The 20,149-nt window shown below is 35.3% G+C and overlaps 1 protein-coding gene across 2 annotated transcripts in view; it reads left to right on the top strand.

Moving 5' to 3' along the window:
- The window catches only part of trh (trachealess), a 185,677-nt gene that overhangs the window by 35,314 nt on the left and 130,214 nt on the right, over positions 1-20,149 (top strand). Inside the window, exons 2-3 of one of the 2 annotated variants that reach the window (XM_065346260.1) lie at positions 2,462-2,494; positions 19,462-19,509. In XM_065346260.1, coding sequence (XP_065202332.1) covers positions 2,462-2,494; positions 19,462-19,509 — 81 coding nt within the window. The remainder of the gene's footprint in view (positions 1-2,461; positions 2,495-19,461; positions 19,510-20,149) is intronic. The other variant, XM_065346261.1, reaches the window with a different exon arrangement.

The raw sequence follows: 20,149 nt of genomic DNA, 5'->3' as shown, positions 1-20,149 counted from the left end.
GTTTTTTGTTCTTACTGTATGGGTATTTTTATTGATTTTTAAGCGCTTTCGACTGTTTTGGATTTATGTTAATAAATTTTGACCTTTTGCCCTCCAGTTTTTGTCATATTTCAGTCATTTTTTTTCTTCGAAATTTCATCAATTTTTTCAATAATTTCCAGTGATTTTCAGACCAATTTTACAGTATTCATCAGTCTGTGTGTCATGTTTGCAAAATTTTATTTGATGCTAATAATATTTTTTGATCAATTTATTTTAAACTGTTTTGCATTTTGATAATTTTCAAAGCAATTTTTACAAAATTTTACCCAATTTTGCTGAAAAGTTTTTTTATTATAAACTCTCGAAATATCATTAAAAATCCTTGTACGTGCCTGTTTTGTCTTGGGGGAAGTAGGTACGCTAGATCCGATGAGAAAAGTTGGCAGCTTTGATCTGTTGAATAACTTATCTTCGTTGTTACTCGGATACATTTTTTTACGATTCATTTTCGATGAATTTTCTGAATTCAATTTCGCTCAAAGCGTTGATTATACCCACACATGAAGGGTGTGATATGTATTTTTATGAACTATGTACCTACTTGAAAAGAGAATACGACACGTGAGGTATAGGTATAATACTGGTGTATATTGGCACGGTAGATCGAGGGAAAAAGAACAGAAGAGGAGGGGGAAAATCATACATACCGAAGTCTATATCACATGGAAAAGCTTTCCGAAACGCGTAATTTTTTCTCTTTTTTTTTGACTCGGTAAATCTTATTGTAGCTGCGAAAATGATTTCGCACTACTTGGTCGACTTAGAAAAAATATAACATAAAGACATTTGGGGAGAGTTTTTAAGGCGACGAAGAAAATCGGCTATAGCATTTGTCGCGGACGGGAGACGAAGGTGTCATTTTTAGGGGTCTATATGTTGGTTATTGTCAGTAGTATGCGAGCAGTTCTTATGGCGATGGCCGCCGGGGCGCGAATCTAATAACACGCCGGCACAACCAACACAAATACCACACAAATCACCCCAAACGACTTATCTTATACAACAGGAAAAAGCTTTTTGTATGTTCGTCTTCGTCTAGCAGCGGTAAGCCAACGAAGATGGAAACGCTTCAATAAAGCAAAAAGACGTGGTCTTTCGACGTCGGAATGGGGAAAATGCCGATTTCGTCGGCTTTGAATATGATTTATTTCCACTTTAAATGATCTTGTTAATAAACACGACAAATATCCGAGTACACGTCCTCGTTGTTATTTGCATTTTTCTACTCAATAATAAAATACCTTTGTATTTTCTTCCTTCGACGTCTTCCACTTTAAGCGCTTTTTTTCGCGTATAAAAAGGGTATTAGGAGGATAATTTTTTGGTTGGGCTGTAAAAAATTTAATTTTTTTCGCACCAGTCGACCCTTTAATGACGGGTTTCCGTAGTTTACGATTTTGCGATTTTCTTTTATTATTAAACTTGTAAATTTTTCTTATAAGAGACCGGAGATCTGGGTCGTGTACTTATTGGAAGTGATGAAGACAGCTGTAGATAGGCCTACATAACATGATAAGGAGTGAGAAGAGCGCAGTAATTAAAAAATTAGGCTATTTTAATCGTTCGCTGCTGATGCGTCGTTTACGAATCGTATTTATTCTTAGAATTAAAAGCAGATCATTTTTTTAAAAGGTATACTAGACAGGTAGACGCTATAGCAGCTATATGAGAAGATGGACGGACAAGACGTATGTACCTCTACCTAGTACCTATTCGCTATACAACCACACCTATTTTTTCCATAAACGTATCGAAAACCGATATATACATTGGTATAACAAGCATTCAGCAGCTTACTCAGACGTATTACTCGTAAACTTACATACAACTAGCATTAAACGCATTACTCCATCGATTGCATTGTTCGTTACATTTTTTTCCCTCTTTTTTTTTTAATGCTTGTTTTTTCATTTATTAAGAATGATAATTAAAACATGGGCATCTAGTCCATATATCGCGGAATTGCATCGCATACCTCCCTGTTAGATTTTTTTCTAGATTATCCATTTAAGGATACCAAGTAACATAGTTCTTGGATCTTTTAAATGGTCACTAGATACTGATAAGAAAAGAATCAATCATTTTATTATGAAACATGTGTATAAAAAATGAACGCATTTTTATCCATAGACGAATGAAAATTTCATTTCCAGCGAGATAATTTTTTTGTGTTGTTCTGAGTCGATGTGCGGATACCATAGAGGGTAGATCTTTTTTCTAAGGAGGGTATTGCGATGGAAATAGGCATAATTCTGTGATGATATCTCTAAAGGAGATTGAGATAAATGTAGTAGAATATAGACTGTATTGCTGTAATTATTTATCTATCTTATAGTTGGTATTTAGCAAAAAAAAATGAAGTACACGAGTATCTATATTTTGTGAGTAATTTTTTCCATTTTTTTTCTTGTTGTTACAGATATCGGGAAGAAGCGTTATGTTGGACGGACAGGTGAGTTGTTGCATTAGATTATATGTATTTTTACGACTACGTATAGTTATTTTGCGATGTTTATATGTAGGGTAGGGTATTGGTTTGTCAAAAGAGATGGCTTTGCTTTGATAAGTAAAACGTCATGTTATCAAAAAGAGCGCATTTCAATTTTCATTGATAGAATTTTTGGAAATGTACCCCCCCCCCATCAGGGAAAATTTTGGATCTGAAAATGAATATGAATTTCAACGTTCTCGGAAATGTTATGGTCTTCAAATATGTGCGTATCAGCCAAATTTTTTCAAAATTTGAATTTTTGCTCCTCTCTTTCCAAGTCAGTATTTTGTTTAAGAAGATGACACGGGTGAAATTTTCAACCATTGAAATTTTTCAGTGATTTTTGAAAATTAAACACTTGTAAAATTATACTCATTATTCATTCTGATCCCTCAAGGAAACTTGCGCGTGCCAAAGACCTAATTATCATCCCCCCCTTCGTTTCGACTCTCGATCGGCGTACTGGATTGGAATTTGCGGAGAAATGATTCTCTTAACAAGAAAATACCAAATGCTACTAATAGAAAGAAAAAGTGCATACCCTGAAATTACGTATGTACTTCCATTGAATGTACTTTTGCGACACGACGAGTGTTTGGAAAATCGTTCATCTCTGAAATCCAAACTGGATCTTTTGAACGTAAGGAGGTTGGAGGCCAGAATTTTGAAAAATAAATAGGGGTGTCAAAATTGTATATAAATGTATGTATTTTTATGACGCTGATTCCTGTTTCGATAACCATTGCTCTCGGAATCAGAACGAGCTTCAGAGGTGAATTTTTACGAAAGTTACGAAAATTGACTTTTGGTAACTTTTTTTTATAAATCTTGGTTAGGTGCTGAAGTTACTTTTTAGAAAAAAAAATTCAAAGTACAATTTGTCCAGATGTCGAATCTATTTCGCGAATTTTTTTAAAAGAAATATCTCGCTTTTTGCCAAGAATACTAAAGTAGTTACAAATCCCACCTTTTTCAAAGTTGCCAAAAAGCCTCGTTTCTTGTTAAAAATTTCTAAAAATTGTTGTTTCTCACAAAAAATTCCAAAGTCTCAATTTTTTTCAAAAAAATCCCCCCAAGTCTAGCTTTATTGGCGGAAATGTCAAAAATTGTCAAAAATGAAAAAAGTATCGCTTTTTCAACAAATTACGAAAGAGTACCTATCACTTTTTTGTAAATATGTACTATGATTGCCAAAAAGTATTGCTTTTGGTGAAATTATGAAAGTTTTGCTATTTGCAGAGAAGCGACAAAACACCTCGCTTTTTAGCAAAATTTCCTAAAATTGCTAAGAAGTTTTGCCTTTTACTAAAATTTTTGTCGAAGTCTTGTTTGCTACCAAAAATAGCAAAAAGTATCACCTTTCGCCAAAATTGCCAAGAAGTCTCATTTTTTGCCAAAAAGTCCCAACGTGTCGCTTTTTTACCTAAAATTGCTAACTTTCTTCTGCTGAAATTGTCAAAAGTTTCGTTTTTTGTCAGAAATTGCAAAATCCTCTTTTTGTTGCCCCACATTGCAAAAATTTTGATTTTACCGACTTTGCCGTGAAACGGAAAAGTGAGGTATTGTATTTGTCATGATGGTTGAGGATTGGGGTGGGGGTGGATTTTCTTGACGAATTGAAGTGTGCTGATCACGATAAGACCTATGGCGCCAAACGAGATAAGTTTATATATATATGTATGTATGTATGTATGCATGTATGTATGTATATATCAATTTATGTATAAATTTGTGTCACGCTGAACTCAAAAGCTCCGAACTTTAAGTCGAAACTGATGATGGCAAAATATTGCTTTGATACTGAACTAGAGAAATTTTTAATTTGGTCGAAATCGATTCAGCCGTTTACGAGATATGAACGTTTAAGTGTGTTTCAACGTTATGGATAAGCTGAAATTTGTGTAAACCCTTATATCTCGCAAACGGCTCACCCCCAACAAACAGACGGGGTAGTTAGGGTGTGTAGGTTGCGGATTGGTGCGCCGGAGGTCGGGTGTTCGAATCCCGCGCGAGTCAAGAGGCAAAATTTTTTTGTCGATTTTTTTGTCAATTTTATTCGTCCAAAATTTTTTTGTCACAAAAAATCAAAATTTTTCAAAAATTTTTAATGTAATTTTTGTTTTAACAAAAAACATTAAGTTTTTGGTAAATAACCAGTAACTTTTGATAATTTTTTTTTTGGTGAATTAATATTAATTTTTGGTAAATAAAATGATTAGTTATTTTTGGTGAATTACTCGTAATTAAAGTTGGTCAAAAATTTTGGTAAATTGCTTGGGTAAATTTTGTTTTGGTAAATTAATGGCGTAATTTTTGGTAAATTGGTATTCCAATTGGTAAATTTTCGTAAATTGCTGGGGTAATTTTCAGTTTTTCAATAAAGTTGGTTGAAAATTTTGGTAAATTACTGGGGTAATTTTTGGTAAATTGGTAAATTTTAGTAAATTGCTGTGGTAATTTTTAGTATTATTAAATTAGTGGGGTAATTTATTTTGTTGAATTTGTGTCAACCTTTGGAAGTAAATTACTTGGGTAATAAAAAATTGGTAAATTGGTGGGGTAATGTCTGGTAAATTAATGAGGTAAATGTTGGTAAATTGCTGGGGTAATTTTTGGAAAATTGGTAAATTAATGGGTAATGTCTGTTAAATTACTGAGGTAAATGTTGGTAAATTGCTGGGGTTATTTTTGGTAATTTGATAAATTTTGATAAATTGGTAAATTTTGGTAAATTGGTAAATTTTGGTAAATTTGGGTAAATTTGGGTAAATTTGGGTAAATTGGTAAATTTTGGTAAATAGGTAAATTTCGGTGGTTCCGTAAATTTTGGTAAATTGGTAAATTTTGAGGTAATGTCTGGTAATTTACTGAGGTAAATGTTGGTAAATTTCTGGGGGTTATTTTTGGTAAATTGGTAAATTTTGGTAAATTTGGGTAAATTGGAAAATTTTGGTAGTCCTGTAAATTTTGGTAAATTGGTAAATTTTGAGGTAATGTCTGGTAAATTACTGAGGTAAATGTTGGTAAATTGCTGGGGGTTATTTAGAGCAAAGTCGGTTGATCTTGCGAACTGCGCAAGATGTTTTTTCGAATTAAAAAGTTGCAGAAATTAACTTTTTGACAAAAATTGCGAAAAATTAGGAATCATTGTCTGAAAGTCCTGTTTTTTGCCAAAATTGTACAAGTTTCTATCGAGTTCTATGTTTAGATTTTAATTAAAAACGTAAAGTGATGGTCTTTTTTGTGATTTTTTTTCCTGCATTATAATGTTTTGTCCGTGTTTTGTCGCTTTTTTGGTTATTTTTTCAAGCTTTTTTGGTTACTAAAGGTGTTTTTTTTCTGAAAAAAATAAGTATGAGCCCTGCAAAATTTATCTCCTCCTGACAGTCCCTCCAGTTTTAATTTTTGAATTGAACGCCCTGGTTTTGGAATTAGCTCTTTTTGAAAATGAATTTACTTATTTTAAGTCGATTGAACTCATTTTCAGAAGAGTTATGAAGTTTATGCCATAAAACCACTTCCATGGATTCTGTCACTTTAATAAGTCCGTGGTTCATTTTTAAAAATTTATTTTGGGCAAAAATTTTAATATGGAAGAGGACAAATTAATAACTCCGCAAGGTTCAAAATAGCAATGATTCTGTAAAATTCCCGAATAATAATTGCTGTTCCTATGTTGTACCATAAGTTCGTGATGCTTTCGAAACTTTTCGACGACGATATCGCGTACGTATTTGGCATTCTGTGGGGTGGGAAGGGAGGGGAGGGGGTGGCAGAAAACTCCCGAAATATACGCATCTATTTCGCAATATCTTTCAAGAGGTTAACCGTGAAATGTTGTCAGATCAATTTCAAACTCTTGAAACAATCCCCTCCTCCATCTCGCCGACCTCACCGTCTCATTTGAATACATGTAACGTGCAACATGTCGCATATACGAGTAGTTATACCTTCAACGTTACTAACTATAGTGTATATCAAAGGATTCAGGAAATCCATTATCTATTCTATTCTATCAAAGCATAAAATTCGCCCGGTAAATCATTCATTCTGTACGCGAGTATGTACGAGTATGTAGAGGTACAAAAACGACGAATTTTTCATCAACGAAGAGTGAGAGAGGCTGGAAGGGAAGAGGTACATATATGTAGGTAAAGTAAAGGTATTAAGAAAAGGGGAAAAAACGATATAGAAAAAAAGTGAAATAAAAATCCGTATCGAGGAGCGACACCATCGAACCCATCAATAATATACTATTGAGCTAAGAGTGCAGTGTAAGTAGTGTAAGTACCTCTACCTATATGTACGTATAGTGGTGTAACGCGCGAAGGAATTTATTAATGTAATCAGAGAGTAAGTAATTTGTTTTGCTTTATATTTCATCGTATATGTTGTTGTAGGGTACTGTATAGTGTGCGAGTGCCTGAAAGATCGTTTAAAAATAAGGTAGTTGTCCGTTGAAAATTTAAAATACCTTCACGAATTGGCGACGCGCGTGCGTGCCACAGATGGACAATTGGACATTTGTTAGAAGCAGCTACTCAAGCTACTGTCACCGTTATAATGATAACTTTTTCGTTGGTATTTAACGGCTGCTGGTCAAAAGAAGCAAAAAAATCTATCGACGTATCCTCTCCACTCTTCGCAGCATCCACGTTGACCATCGACGCGTCCTTTTTATCGATTTAATTTATTTTTAAAATTACGCCGCATTGATTTGTTTTTGTTTCTGTGGTAGTACGCTACATATACGCTCTTTTTTTCCTATAGAGTATAGAGGTACCTAGCTTTTTTTTTCATTCGGTGATTTGGTCGTCGTACACGTTAATGACGTGTGACTAATTGAGATTCTAATTCACGCTAATACAATCGTTGGATGGACGATGTCGACGATCGACGATCGATGCACTGTAGTCTGCTTGGACACAGTTGGTAAGAATTTGATGCACAGAAGTGCGCCAATTTTGCAGCCAGATGAAACGAGTTTATAGAATTTGTTTGCGTTGGTCTTTTTTCCCTGACTCTCGACTGTTTTCCGATGTTTTTTCTTGATTACAGTGCATATTTTGATACGCTATCCTATTCAGGTATACGTATAAGTTCTCACGATTACAGAGCCTGGACCTGGACTCTGTGTCGGTTTTGGGTTTTTGGACGCGGTATTTATCGTATGCCTACACACATACGAGTAGATAAGTTATTGTAGAATATTGATTAAATCCTATTATTAAACGGATTATTATTCGTCTGAGTGGCGGGTATAGTAGGTAATTACTCTCGGATTACGATTTTTGTCTACGTTGTTGGTCTGGTTTTTTTTTATCCATTTGTACCTATTATAGAGAAGAGAGCTGAAAGTGAGTGTATGAATGAGATAGGATGTTCGGGGCGGGTGTTATTTTTTGAAATTTTTGTTTACTTTCGCGATAGTTGTGATGGTTTTTCGTCGAATGCGTTTAAAATGAAAAATTATTGCAATTTCATGCTAATTACTTGATAAAACATGTAAGTTGAAAGCATTTGCGCAGAAGATGTATTCAGTGGCGACAAGTTTAATTATTACCTTGGCGTTAAACGGTTTTTATGGTCAATTTCTGACCAATAGCTGTGAATTAAATACGTCAGACGTCGAGCTAGCCGAGCACCGAGCCCTGCCGAGTCGGGTTATTTAATTCATCGTCTCTCTTAAATGCTCTTAATCTGTTTAAAAACGGTTTTAAAAAAGGGGTATATAAGATGAGTATACCGAGCTATATGTATATGTATACGAGTAGGTAGATTCGTATGGCGTGAACTTGGAAAATTTGTAGGCTCGATCATCGGTTCGCAATATTATTTTTAAACCGCGCAATTATTATAATTAGTGCTACGTCCGATGAACGCGTTGCTGCGGTCGGTTAATTTTTCATCGATTGTACCAGGCGCCAGTATTGACTGCTGAATGATGCTGCTTCTAATGCAGAAGCTTGTATCTGTTTTAGAGACACACCCGTTTCTCAAAGTAGACATCGGAAAACGCTTGGTCTCGGTACGATGAGTAATCGTGTGAAATTATTCTTTAGAAAAAATATGCTTATTTTGATAGTATAATTAGTTCGAGAATTTCTTGAATGGATGGACTGCTCCTGCTCGTAGATTGAATGGGATGAAAATGACCGGAAAGAATTTGTCAAGTGGAAGAAAAATGAAAAATTTTATACTCGTAGATATAGCGAAGATGACAGGAATTTTCAAATTAAAATGGTAAAGGTAATTTTAAATCCCCTCCCTCTGCAAACAAATTATTGAAATATCCAAAGACGTTAGAAAAGCGAAAAACTGGAGTGTGAAATGTCGACCCCCGCCCTTTCCTTCCCAAGAAAGTCGTGAAGTGTTTGCAAAATTAACTACCAGTGAAATATTGGAATGGGAATGGTATTTGTGACACTTCTCTTTCTGCCTTCTTCTCCGAAAAAATCTTGAAATTTCTAATCATAATGACATTAGAAAATTGTACAAAAATCAGTATGCTAAATTTTTACTTCCCTTCACCCCCCCCCCCCAAAGCTATAAAGTAGTAAGTGGTAGATATTTAAGAAAAAATGTTGCCAACAATGGTTAAATAATTCGGAAGTCACTGAGGTGAGCTTCCTCTCCCCTAATTGATGAACATTTTCCTGCTCTAATTGAAATTGAAAAAGAGTTGAAAATTTTCATTTTTAATTTAATGCGTTTTTTTCTTGTTAAAAAATCAAGATTTCCTATTTATAATTTTCAGTTTTTTTGTAGTTCGTCCTTTGAGAGACGAATCTCCTATTTTAATCCTCTCATCAGCTCATCACCCTTTAGGCGCGCTGAACTTTTCCTGTAATCTTCAATAATCTGGATTTTGAATTCTCAAAAATAGTACCTACCTATATGTACATCTAATAACCGGATTTTAGAAACCATTTCAGGATTCTAGAAGTTTATTTCCATTATTTGAGAAATGCTTGATATTCTACTCTGTCTACTTTTGAGCATCCTAATCGGAGCCATATCAATATATGAATAGATTTTCTTAAATTTAATATCATATATTCGTATTGCCAGTTAGGGAGGTGAAGAATTAGGTAATCTCAGCGATTCATTAGGTATTTGAATTGGATAGATATAACAATCTGTTGAAAAGGAAGCAAAAGTTTGAATATTTCAAATCTCTGTTTGAAGAATTTGCTTCAGGTTTGCAACACGATCTTCAGCTTCAAATTCAAAGTAGAAGGATAAAATATGTATTTTTCTGTCTATGGGCATCTCCGAGTTGAAAAGGTTTGCGCAGGGTGTCCGGGAAGCGGAGGTACAAACTTCAGATTTGGATATAACCGGGTACGAGTAAAAAAAACGTAAAATAAACAAGTTGCCTATTTTGAAAATTGAAGGGGCAAAATACATTTTCAAAATCCAAGAGCCAAAATCCAATTTTGACCATGGGGGTGGGTAGTACTATGAAAAATGAACAAAATTAAATACCTATTATGACTTTTTGCCCCATTTGCGAATTGAAGGGGCTACAAATGATTTTTAAAAAAATCGCGATGAAAAAAATATACCTATACGGAAATGAATAAGTACAATAATATACTTCGTCAAAAAATAAACAAATTTTGTTATGATTATTCTTTTTCTTACTCTGAAATTTAAAAAGTTTTTGAAGCTCAACAATTTTCGATTTGTTAAAAATTTGACTAAATTTACAATTTTTGAGCTTCAAAAACTTTTTAAATTTTAGAGCAAAAAAAAAATGATCGTAACAAAATTTGTTTATTTTTTGACCTAGTATTCATTTCCACATTCACTTTTTATTTGTAGCCTTTTCAATTTGCAAGTTAGGCAAAAGGTCATTTTTACTCTTGGATTTTGAAAACGTATTTTTCCCCTTCAATTTTGAAGATAGGCCACACTTTCAATAACCTTTTTTCTTGATCGATTCCGTTGTATCCAACTCTGAAGTTTGTACCACCACTCCCGGACACCCAGTAGAAAAGAGATGGATTTTCTACTTCATGTAGGTACATATTAGCGGTCTCAAAAAATGAGAGATGACATGGTTGTGTTTTCATCAACAAAATTGCTTACTCGATGGTTCGTCATTGTCAGTTGTTGAAAATTTTGTACTTACTCAAGTTTGTGACACAGTTACTCTTTGTAGGTATGTATCTTATTTTCGCCCAACTTGAAATCCGTAAGTAGCTGACTAAGTGTAGTGAGCTAATGCCAACTGCCCGTACCTCCTCTTGAAATGGGTCCGCTTGTCAGCGAACATAGGTAAATAATTTTCCGCGTCATTCGTCACACAAACTATGACAAGTTTTAATTCTTATTGAATTACAAATTTTTTAGAAAGTCTTGTTCGATAGTATTGTTTGGTGAAACGAAACAGATATACTTACTTATTCGTAGGTATATGCTGTAGCCATAAGTATGTAATATAAACTTTTGTACGTATACATATTAAACGCCATTATAAGTGGGTCTGTTTATGTAGTATTATGGTAGAAGATCCATAAATTGCGATAATTATAGCGTTTGTTTTGAGTCGAAGAATTTTCTAGTTGCGTAGTCCGGGTTATTTTTTTAATTTCGTACCATTCTTTAAAACAAGTCCGTAAACAAAATGTAAATACATGTCATCTTAAGGTACATATCATTGCTATGTGGTAAGTATGGGCCAAGTTTCAAATATACAATAGCGAGCTCTAATTTGTAAAACGAAGTAAACGCTGGTACATACCATGACTGGGTATAGTGGATACTGTGGTGATGAGCCAACTTGTGACTGTGAGACATTGTACTCCCGTGTAATGTTGGCACCTACATAAGTAAGTATAGGTATACAGATGAATTGGTATGGGTGGTGCTGAAGAGTTGGGAATGAGATTACTGATGCGAAAATTCGCGAAACCAATTAATAAGATATTAGGTGGCAGTGACATGATGGCGGTGCGATGATGGCAATGATGCTGCGGCCAACCTAGGAGAGAGAATATGGAAGAAGAAGTTTAGCATGTCTTGGAAGGGAGCTAGATTGTGTTCTCTTAAAACATGTCTGGTAAATAAGTAAATGTAAATAAAGCGACTTGGATAGAAGTTTAACGCAAGAGTCAGTGGCGAGATGAGGACAAGTCACGTAATAATGGGAACAGATGTCAACAAGAACGTGAACGCAATTACAAACGCAGTAAATCACCGACTAGCACGCACCACAATGTACCTTTTTTTTTTCGTTTCTCTGTATACACCGATGTGTGTTTCTATGTATTGAATAAGTCGATCCGAACGAACGTCTTGCGTTTGGGAAAAAAATTTGCGATATCGTCGAGTTGAAAATTTACAGCTACGTGATGTACAAAATGACCAGATGCCGTGTTCAATTAATACCAGTACACCCGGTAGGGAAAAAATTTAACGCTGCGCGGAGTCGTGATTTTTTTCTCTCTTCAATCTCGTTACGGTACAGGTGATATGGAAATTTTATATTGAATGAAAACGAAAGAGCCGACTTTGCGCCTCATCTTACTGGTTAGTCGGTCGGGCTCGGATATGTTTAATGTGGAGCTTGAAGTGGTGGTCGTTAGAAGCGGCTTCTATTTTGATGGAAATTCAATAAGAATTTATCGTGTCTGTCTGCGTGTAACCTTTCAGGACATTCTTATTAACATCATCTATCCATCTACCATTCTGGTTCTCATTCTTACTCGTATATAACCGTTCTTCTTTGGTGTTTTTTTTTTTTTTTGCTTTCCTGTACTAGGCTCTTCTGTTTTGCTTTTTGACTATGATAGCGTTTGATTTCAAGATTTTTTTGGGAGGGGGGGTTATGTAGTAAGTTTAGTCGGCTGAAAATGATGGTCTAATATTTTCACTTTTGTTCGAAGTATGTTTCGAAATGGTTTCTACTTCGGTGGATTTGAATAGAACGGGTGTGGGCTGCATGAAATCATTTAAATAACAAATACTACGTATGTTATAACTTAATTAGAAAGAAATCAGAAAAAATTAAAAATTTGAGGTAAAACTGATTTTCCATTCCAATTAGGTAGACTGCGTATGGAGTGTCACGTTTGCTTACTCGGAAGTGTTTAAAGGTTATGCGAATTTTTGCAGGACGTTCAAGCAAAAGTTCGTCTGCATGTTTCGGATTTAGAAGTGACTAGGTACTAGAAATAAAAAGCTTTGTAAGGAATTTGGCGCTTATCCTTGTTATTTGAAAGGGCACAGACTTCCGCTGGGGGAGTGAATCAGCATACTTAGTCGATTTTTTCAATTTTGTTCGTACTGTCCTGTTTGCAACGATGAAAAATAATTTTAGAGCTCATCATCAACCTTGTATCAGTTTCCAGGAGGGAGGGGGGTAGCATGTGAATACATGATTTTCCCTCTTTGAGCTAGATTTTGAGCATCTTTTTGGTCAATTGATGCAAAATTTTATTCCGAATGTGAATTGCAGGTTCCTATTTTCACACTCGGTACAAATGCGAAGTAATATTAATAGGTAGTGAAAAAGTGACGGATTCAGTCAACATTGCAAGAAAAAATTCCAAAAAAATTTTGGAAAATGTGAAAATATTACTTTAAAAATCCAAAGTTGTTCATTGTTGAAAAAATGACAGTTTTTTATGAATTGGCGGAGCAGTTGAAATATTATGTTGAATATTTTGTAAAAAAGATGGTGAAAAAATGTAGGTACCTATACCTAGTGGTGAAGTAGTGATTTTTTGAAAAAATAATCTGTTAGATGCCTGAACATGGTACCAGATTTTTTGTTGTTTTCCCACTCTAAAATCATTTTAAAATTCTGATAATGACGTCTTTTCACTGGTTTTGAGTCGACATTTTTTTTTGAAAAATATTTTTCAACGTATACTTATTTTTCAAAATTTGATTTTTCGAATATGTACCTGCATTTTTCATGAGCAACAAATTTCAGAATGGGAAAAGAAAAAAATCTTCAAATTATCTGAATTATTGGTTGTGAAAACAATTTCGAGCAGCTGTAACTAAATAAAAGTTGAATTTTCTCCCCGCAGTTTCAAATCATTTTAGGGAGTCCCCCACATTGCTTTGAAAGTGATCGCAATCGACGGGGGGGGGGGGTTGACTTTGATAGTTGAATGGAGTTAGTGGTGATTTTCTATAGTAATGGATGATTTTGGGATTAGTTTAAAATTCGAGCAATTTTGAAAAAAATGCTTCAAGAGAGCTAACTTTGTATGATAACAACACTTTCTAGAACGATCTGAATTTGTTGGAGAAAAGTGAACTTTTACTGGATACTTCAGATATAGGTTTGTAAATAGTCGCAATCGATTTGGAAGGACAGGGAAGTTTCGAGTATCTTCTGCGGAAATACACGTAGGTATGATTTTTTTTTTCAAATTCAGAGCAACTTCGAACTTTGGAAAAAAAAAAAATGCTTCCAAAGTTGATTGCAGCGCTCTCTTGCGGCGATTCAAAACTTTGATAGAAAAGGTCAGCTTTTCTTAAATGTTCCAGATCGGTTTGAGAATGGTTGAAATCGGTTTGGGAATCGACTTAGGCATACGAACCAGTTTTCAACCTGAGTATACAATGAAGTTTTTTGTCATTTTCAAAATTTCTCCTAAAATCGAAAAATCAATTTTTGAAGCTCAAAATTTGATTAGGTATAAAAATAGGTGACATACTTTTCAGTGAGCCAAATTTCAGCTCGTTCGGAGTCGTCCTTTAAATAAATTCAACGATCTGATCAATCGTGTTTTTCCAAAGGTCATCAAACCAAAAAACCAGCACCGCACGACTCGACACACCGTGTGCCGCTCTACATGCTAAGAATTTCTTACAAATTCAGCAAGAAGATGAATGATTTACGACGAATGTCGTTAATGATGACTTCTTTTTGCTTCTGCATTACTCTACGTAAGAGTAAAGTTGATCTAGTAAACACAATCTCTTCGGATAGGCATACAGGTACATACTTTTTTTTTTTGCATGAGGTAATTATTGGCATATGCCATTCGAGAATCTTGCTCAACAATAGAGTAGAAAAACTCGTATGCTCTTCAAAGAAATCCAAACGTAATAATCTTTTTTTCCAATGTTTAGCCGGTTTACATCGATGTAGACGAGGCAGGTTAGAGGAGGGTGTCAAATACTCGTAGATACAAGGAAGGAGAATTAGAGTGTGACAAACGCTCTTCCGAATTTATCTCGCAAAATGACCAATTTCGTCGCTGTCTTCGTCGTCGATTTGCAAACAAGTCGACACTATACTCGATCGTATGTAGGATAATTCTGACCAATTTACACAACGCGAACGCAACGCGAAAACGCCAACTGGATAATCGATTTAGTTCACCTGTCAAGGGTGCGAAATGGACGTACGCCCGGTGAATGGATAATACTGAAGCTAACGCGATATATGTATGGTCCGCGCGTACAGTGCGAGTTTCCGCGACGCGGGAGAGCGTTGTTGGATTGTACATATACGTCGAACTCGAAGCACTAGGCACTGGCACTAGGCAGACAGGCAGGTACCATATACCACGAATAGTAAATTCGAAATTTATCTCGATAAATCAGCTGTCAAAGAAAATACGCGTACTGTACGTTTAAATTTCATAACGCATTACTTTTAATTTGTTTTTAACTAGATTTATAACGTACCTCTGCCTTTGCCTCTCTCGCAGTACCCGTTAAACTGATTTATTTTTCTTTACGTAATGAGTATTCGTTAATTATTACTACTTTTTTTTCGCTTCGTCCCCATCTTTGTGTCTTCGTCTCTCTCTCTCTCTCTCGAGTTCTTCTACGAGTATATGGCGGCGATTATCGATCTCGGAAGCTGATACAGTACGGGCTTTTGTAGATAACATTTTGTAATTCGAGATAAGTATAACTGGTTATTAAATAGGTACTTTAACGGATGTTATTAATGTAACCTGTTTTCTAATGATCTACGACAGGTTTACTATTAGTAAAACAGCGCATGAGGGAGGGTTTTTCTCATTCTTATTAATATTGTTTCAAATCGTACACCTTTTTTGATACTTTAATCAACATCGCGTACTCACACTCATTGGACACACAGATGCAGACGTACGTATAGCTAGATGTACCATTGTACATGTGTAGTGTACCTCACTTTGCTCTTCCTAAGCTACGTTCATATTTGTTGTAACTATTTAAAATCCTTTGCGGGCTGGGAATAGTCTAGCGATGAAAGTTTAATATTTCAAATTCAAGCGTGAAACGCTAAATTGAGAAATTATCGTAGATTAAAAATACAGAAATATTTTCAGAATACAAGATGCAAAGAAGTATTTTTTAGTATCCCGAACGGAAAAACGAAAGCTTATGGAAAAGTTCGATTCGTGTACAAAATTGAACATTTTCTTCACAAGATGGGAGTACCGAGTTGAGAGCTTTATCGAAATTACCACCCCGAAAATCAAAAACTTCGTCATCTTACCTAAAATTCATTGTTTTAAAATCTCAAAAAATTCTCAATTTAAACCATTTTTGTGTAGAATATTAAAGTTTTGTTTCTCTGCTGTGAATCCTGATACAAACAAACGGTCTTAAAAGTTTAATTTTGAAACGAGCTGTCGTGTAAATCAGAAAAACTTTCATCAATTTTTGAGCTTTTTCGTATTGCTCATTTGCTCCAAAATCTATGAAAACGTCTCAACCCTTCAATAATTCAAGTTACTGTTCGACGATTTATGATTTCCCATGGAGGCATTTTTTATGCTTATGAGACAATTTTCATAGCCTGGAGTAATGCAAGACAGTATCTAAGATTTTTCAAATCAGAGCAAATGAAATTTTAGCCAGGGTAATAAAACACAAGAAAATACACCGTTCTCTCTTTGAAAAATCTCCGGAATTCCAGTTATTCCATTGAATTTTTTGATTTTTCCCTTAAAATTTGAGTGCAAATTCTTATTTTGTGAAATCGGTGGTCAGAAAACTGTAATATTTACTGAGAATCTCTCTGACCTATCACTATTCGAAAAATCATATCGAATTCGAGGATGAGCGTTGAGAAAGGACGAATATAGTATGGCAAGTGTGCTTTCAAGTTTCAACTCTCGTAGTTTGGTGCTTTTAAAAATAAAATGACCGATTTTCTTATGTTAATACCTACCTTTCTTATCCTGCGCTAAAAATAATTTTCGACAAGTTGAGAACTCATTTAGATAGATTTTGCCGGCCTTACCATTCTTACTTAGGAGGGGAGGAGGAACCCTACTGAAGGGAGAAAGCTTCATTGGAGCAAGTTAGAGCAATCAGTCCGAACCTTAGAGCACTCTCCTCTCCCCCTCACCTCAGAACAATTTGTTTAACCTGTTTAGCGCCTCCAGGTTGGTTGTCTATCTGTTTAGTTGGTAAAGCCACCTTGCCCGCCAGGCCTCTCAAGGTCACTGACCTGTATGTCTGACCTCTAAAGGTTATTTATCCGTATGTCTGGTTTCTTGAAGTCATTGTCATTGCTACGTCTTGTCTGTATGGTTTCCTAAAGTCGACGGTCTGACCTCTCAATTCTTAATGTCATTGATCCGGCTGTCTGGCCTTTTAAGGTCATTGGCCTGTCTGTCGGGCTTCTCAAGGTTGTCTGCGTGTCAGTCTGACTCCCTAAGGTCGTCAGTCCGCCTGTCTGGCTTCTTAAGGTCATTGACCTAGGCTACCTGTCTAGGTCTACATGTTTACCTGGCTTCTGAAGGTCACTGACCCGGCTGTCTGGCTTCTCAAGGTCGTCCGTCCTCCTGTCTAGCTTAATGAGGTCATTGACCTGTCTGTCTGGCTTCTCAACGTCGTCTTTCTGCTTATCTGGTGTTCCAAAGCTCCAAAATGCTAATTGAAATTACGTAATTTACAGGCCACGTACTTATTAGGGGCCAAAAATCACTTTTTAAATTTTATAATTTGGAAGCCTTGCAAACTCTAAAAATGGATTTGTTTCTTAATTTTGTAGGCCGTGTGAATTTCAAAAATTGATCGACAGTGATGGTGGATTTTGAAATTTGAAGGCCACGCGAACTCCAGAAATTTATTTGAAATATGTATTTAATTTGGAGGACATCAATGCAAATTCCAAAAATCAAATCGAAATTTCAGTTCATGTAATCTCTGAAAATGATCATGTCTTTTCATAGTGTGAAGGTCATGTGAATTCTGAAAAATGATTTGAAATTTTATTATTCGGAGGCCATGCTAGCTTCAGAGATCAAATATGAAATTTTATGATTGGAGGCCATTCAATCTCCAAAAATTGATTCAATTTTTCAAAGTTCAAAGACCATGCAAATTACAAAAAATGATTTTAAATTTTGTAATTCGGTGGCAATGCAAGTTCCAAAAATCAATTTGAAATAATAGTTTTTGAAGGCCATGCAAACTCCAAAAATAGATTAGATTTTTCAGAATAATCACCGAAGAGAGACTTCATGTATTTTTAGAAGATCGAAGGGAAAGAACATTTTGGATTGGAGGAACTCGTTGATCGATTTGAATAATCCTTTATGTATACTTTTTCAAATATGTGCGATATGAGCGCCTGAAATACATAAATCCTGTATCACACAGGTCTCGGTTAGAAGAAAAAAGAACCAAAATCTGTCCTATATTGTATCTACCTAACCGCGTGACTATATCGCTGATTAATAGCCACGTCAGATATATCGCTTCAACTTGTTACACCTATTACCTCTGGAATTGTACTTGATACTACTACATACATTATTAAGCTACATTACTCATCACCGCAGAGACCGAAGAGACACCGCACACCGCACCGCACCAGACGCATCTACATAAGCAAACGAAAATCATATTTGACATGCAAAACAGCCGGCTTCTTTTTTTTCTCTATTTTTTTATAAAGCGATATGAATCAGTGTATGTTGCGGTACGCGATCGTGTCGACAGTGGCATTTAACATGTTGTAAAAGTAGCGATTTGTGCGTTACATTTACCATTTGATTTAAAAAGGCGCGCGAGAATGAGACTGGTGCTGACTAATGACTCTGTCATAACGACAATATCCAATTTCAGTACGTTCATGTATCATTTCGCGTACCGAACCAGCCTTTTCAATGTGCTTGCCTGCTACGTAGCCTATTTGAATTTCTAACTTCTTATTTCAATATTTTCTACTTTAATTTACATACCAATAGATTTACTTATACTATATTATAGTGTGGAATATCGGTTTGTTCACGTGTATGTAGCGTTACATTACTTTTCCAGTGTATGTAGGTTTTTTTTTTCTTTACCTCCCCTGCTTCGACTTCTTCATCTGTACCAAGATGTCTTGACTTGTACTCGTACTATAGGCTATAACGATTCTTTAAAGAAAAAGTACTTATTAATGAGGTTCGCCTAATTTTCACCGCATATGCGTAATTCAATAATACTCGTACACCTTTCGCTTGATTTCTCGTCGTGTCCTTATACCTACTTAAGTTACACGGCTACTGTATTTTTTACGCTTCGATGTACTTTCATTTTAGCATATGAATCGACTTTTTGACTAAAAATGAGTCTTATGAAGACTAATTTTGGGTTTTTATTCAAATGTGTCGAGTATTTTAGTCCTATGTGAGGTATGGGTACAGCCAGGGCTATTTGTAAAATTGGACAAAATTTCAACTTGGTATTTTCAAGAGATTCGGTTGTACAGAAAGAAGCAAGAATGAGCTTGAAAATGATGGATACTCATTCGAAAAAGAGAGAAAAAAATTTCAAACGAAAGCTAGAAGAAAAAAATCCTATTAAAATTGCATAAAACAACAATAAATTTTTCTTCCCATCATTTCATTTGTACGTTAATAGTTTGTTTGTACTACATATTCAAACTCGTATATAGCAAATGAAATATTATCGAACTACGTAATGGTAAAATTGAATTCTCTCTCTTTTTTTTTTTGCAGAAAACCGTTGGACTCGGAAGTTGTCCATTCGACGTCAGTAAACGCTCGGTAAGTGTGATAAAAAGGATTTTTTTTTTCAATTAAAACCTCGTATATAAAATACGTACTCGTATGTAAGAAACACGCGGCATTATTTATTTGTACATACGAGCAGGCCGGTAATTACGCCATTTCTACCCCGAAGGTTTTTGCACTAGCTGTATGGCAGATGACCTTGTCTGGATGCGTCTCTGTGTTTACAATTTATTGGTAAAAATTTGATTATAAGCGCGCGGTCGTCGGTACGTTTGTTGTACGGTGTACGGTGCACGGTGTATAAAAAGTTCAAAGCACTCGGCTAGATTGCGGAATAAAAATATATGTATCTTATTTTGTATTTCACGTATACGTACTATGGTGTACGTAGTCGTTGGTCGAAATATTCAGTCGTGAAGATGGACTTTAAATGCTCGACTGCTCGTATTTAAGATGAATAAAGCAACTAACAAGGAAGACGTTGATTAGGCCAATGTAACAATTCGCGAAGCGAACAGTCTCGCAATTGAACGTTTCCAGTTGAACGTATTCGTATAGTTTTTTTCTTCTTCTGTGTGGCTGTAGTGTACCTCTTATATGTGGAAACTCGTATGTGCTGTGCTGTGCTGCTGTATAGTACTTACTTACTTACGTGTATTTATATACCGAGTAT

This window comes from Planococcus citri, chromosome 1 (genome assembly GCF_950023065.1).
Source record: "Planococcus citri chromosome 1, ihPlaCitr1.1, whole genome shotgun sequence".
Taxonomy (NCBI): domain Eukaryota; kingdom Metazoa; phylum Arthropoda; class Insecta; order Hemiptera; family Pseudococcidae; genus Planococcus; species Planococcus citri.
Note: the sequence above shows the minus strand (reverse complement) of the source record. Positions and strands in the feature narration are given on the sequence as shown.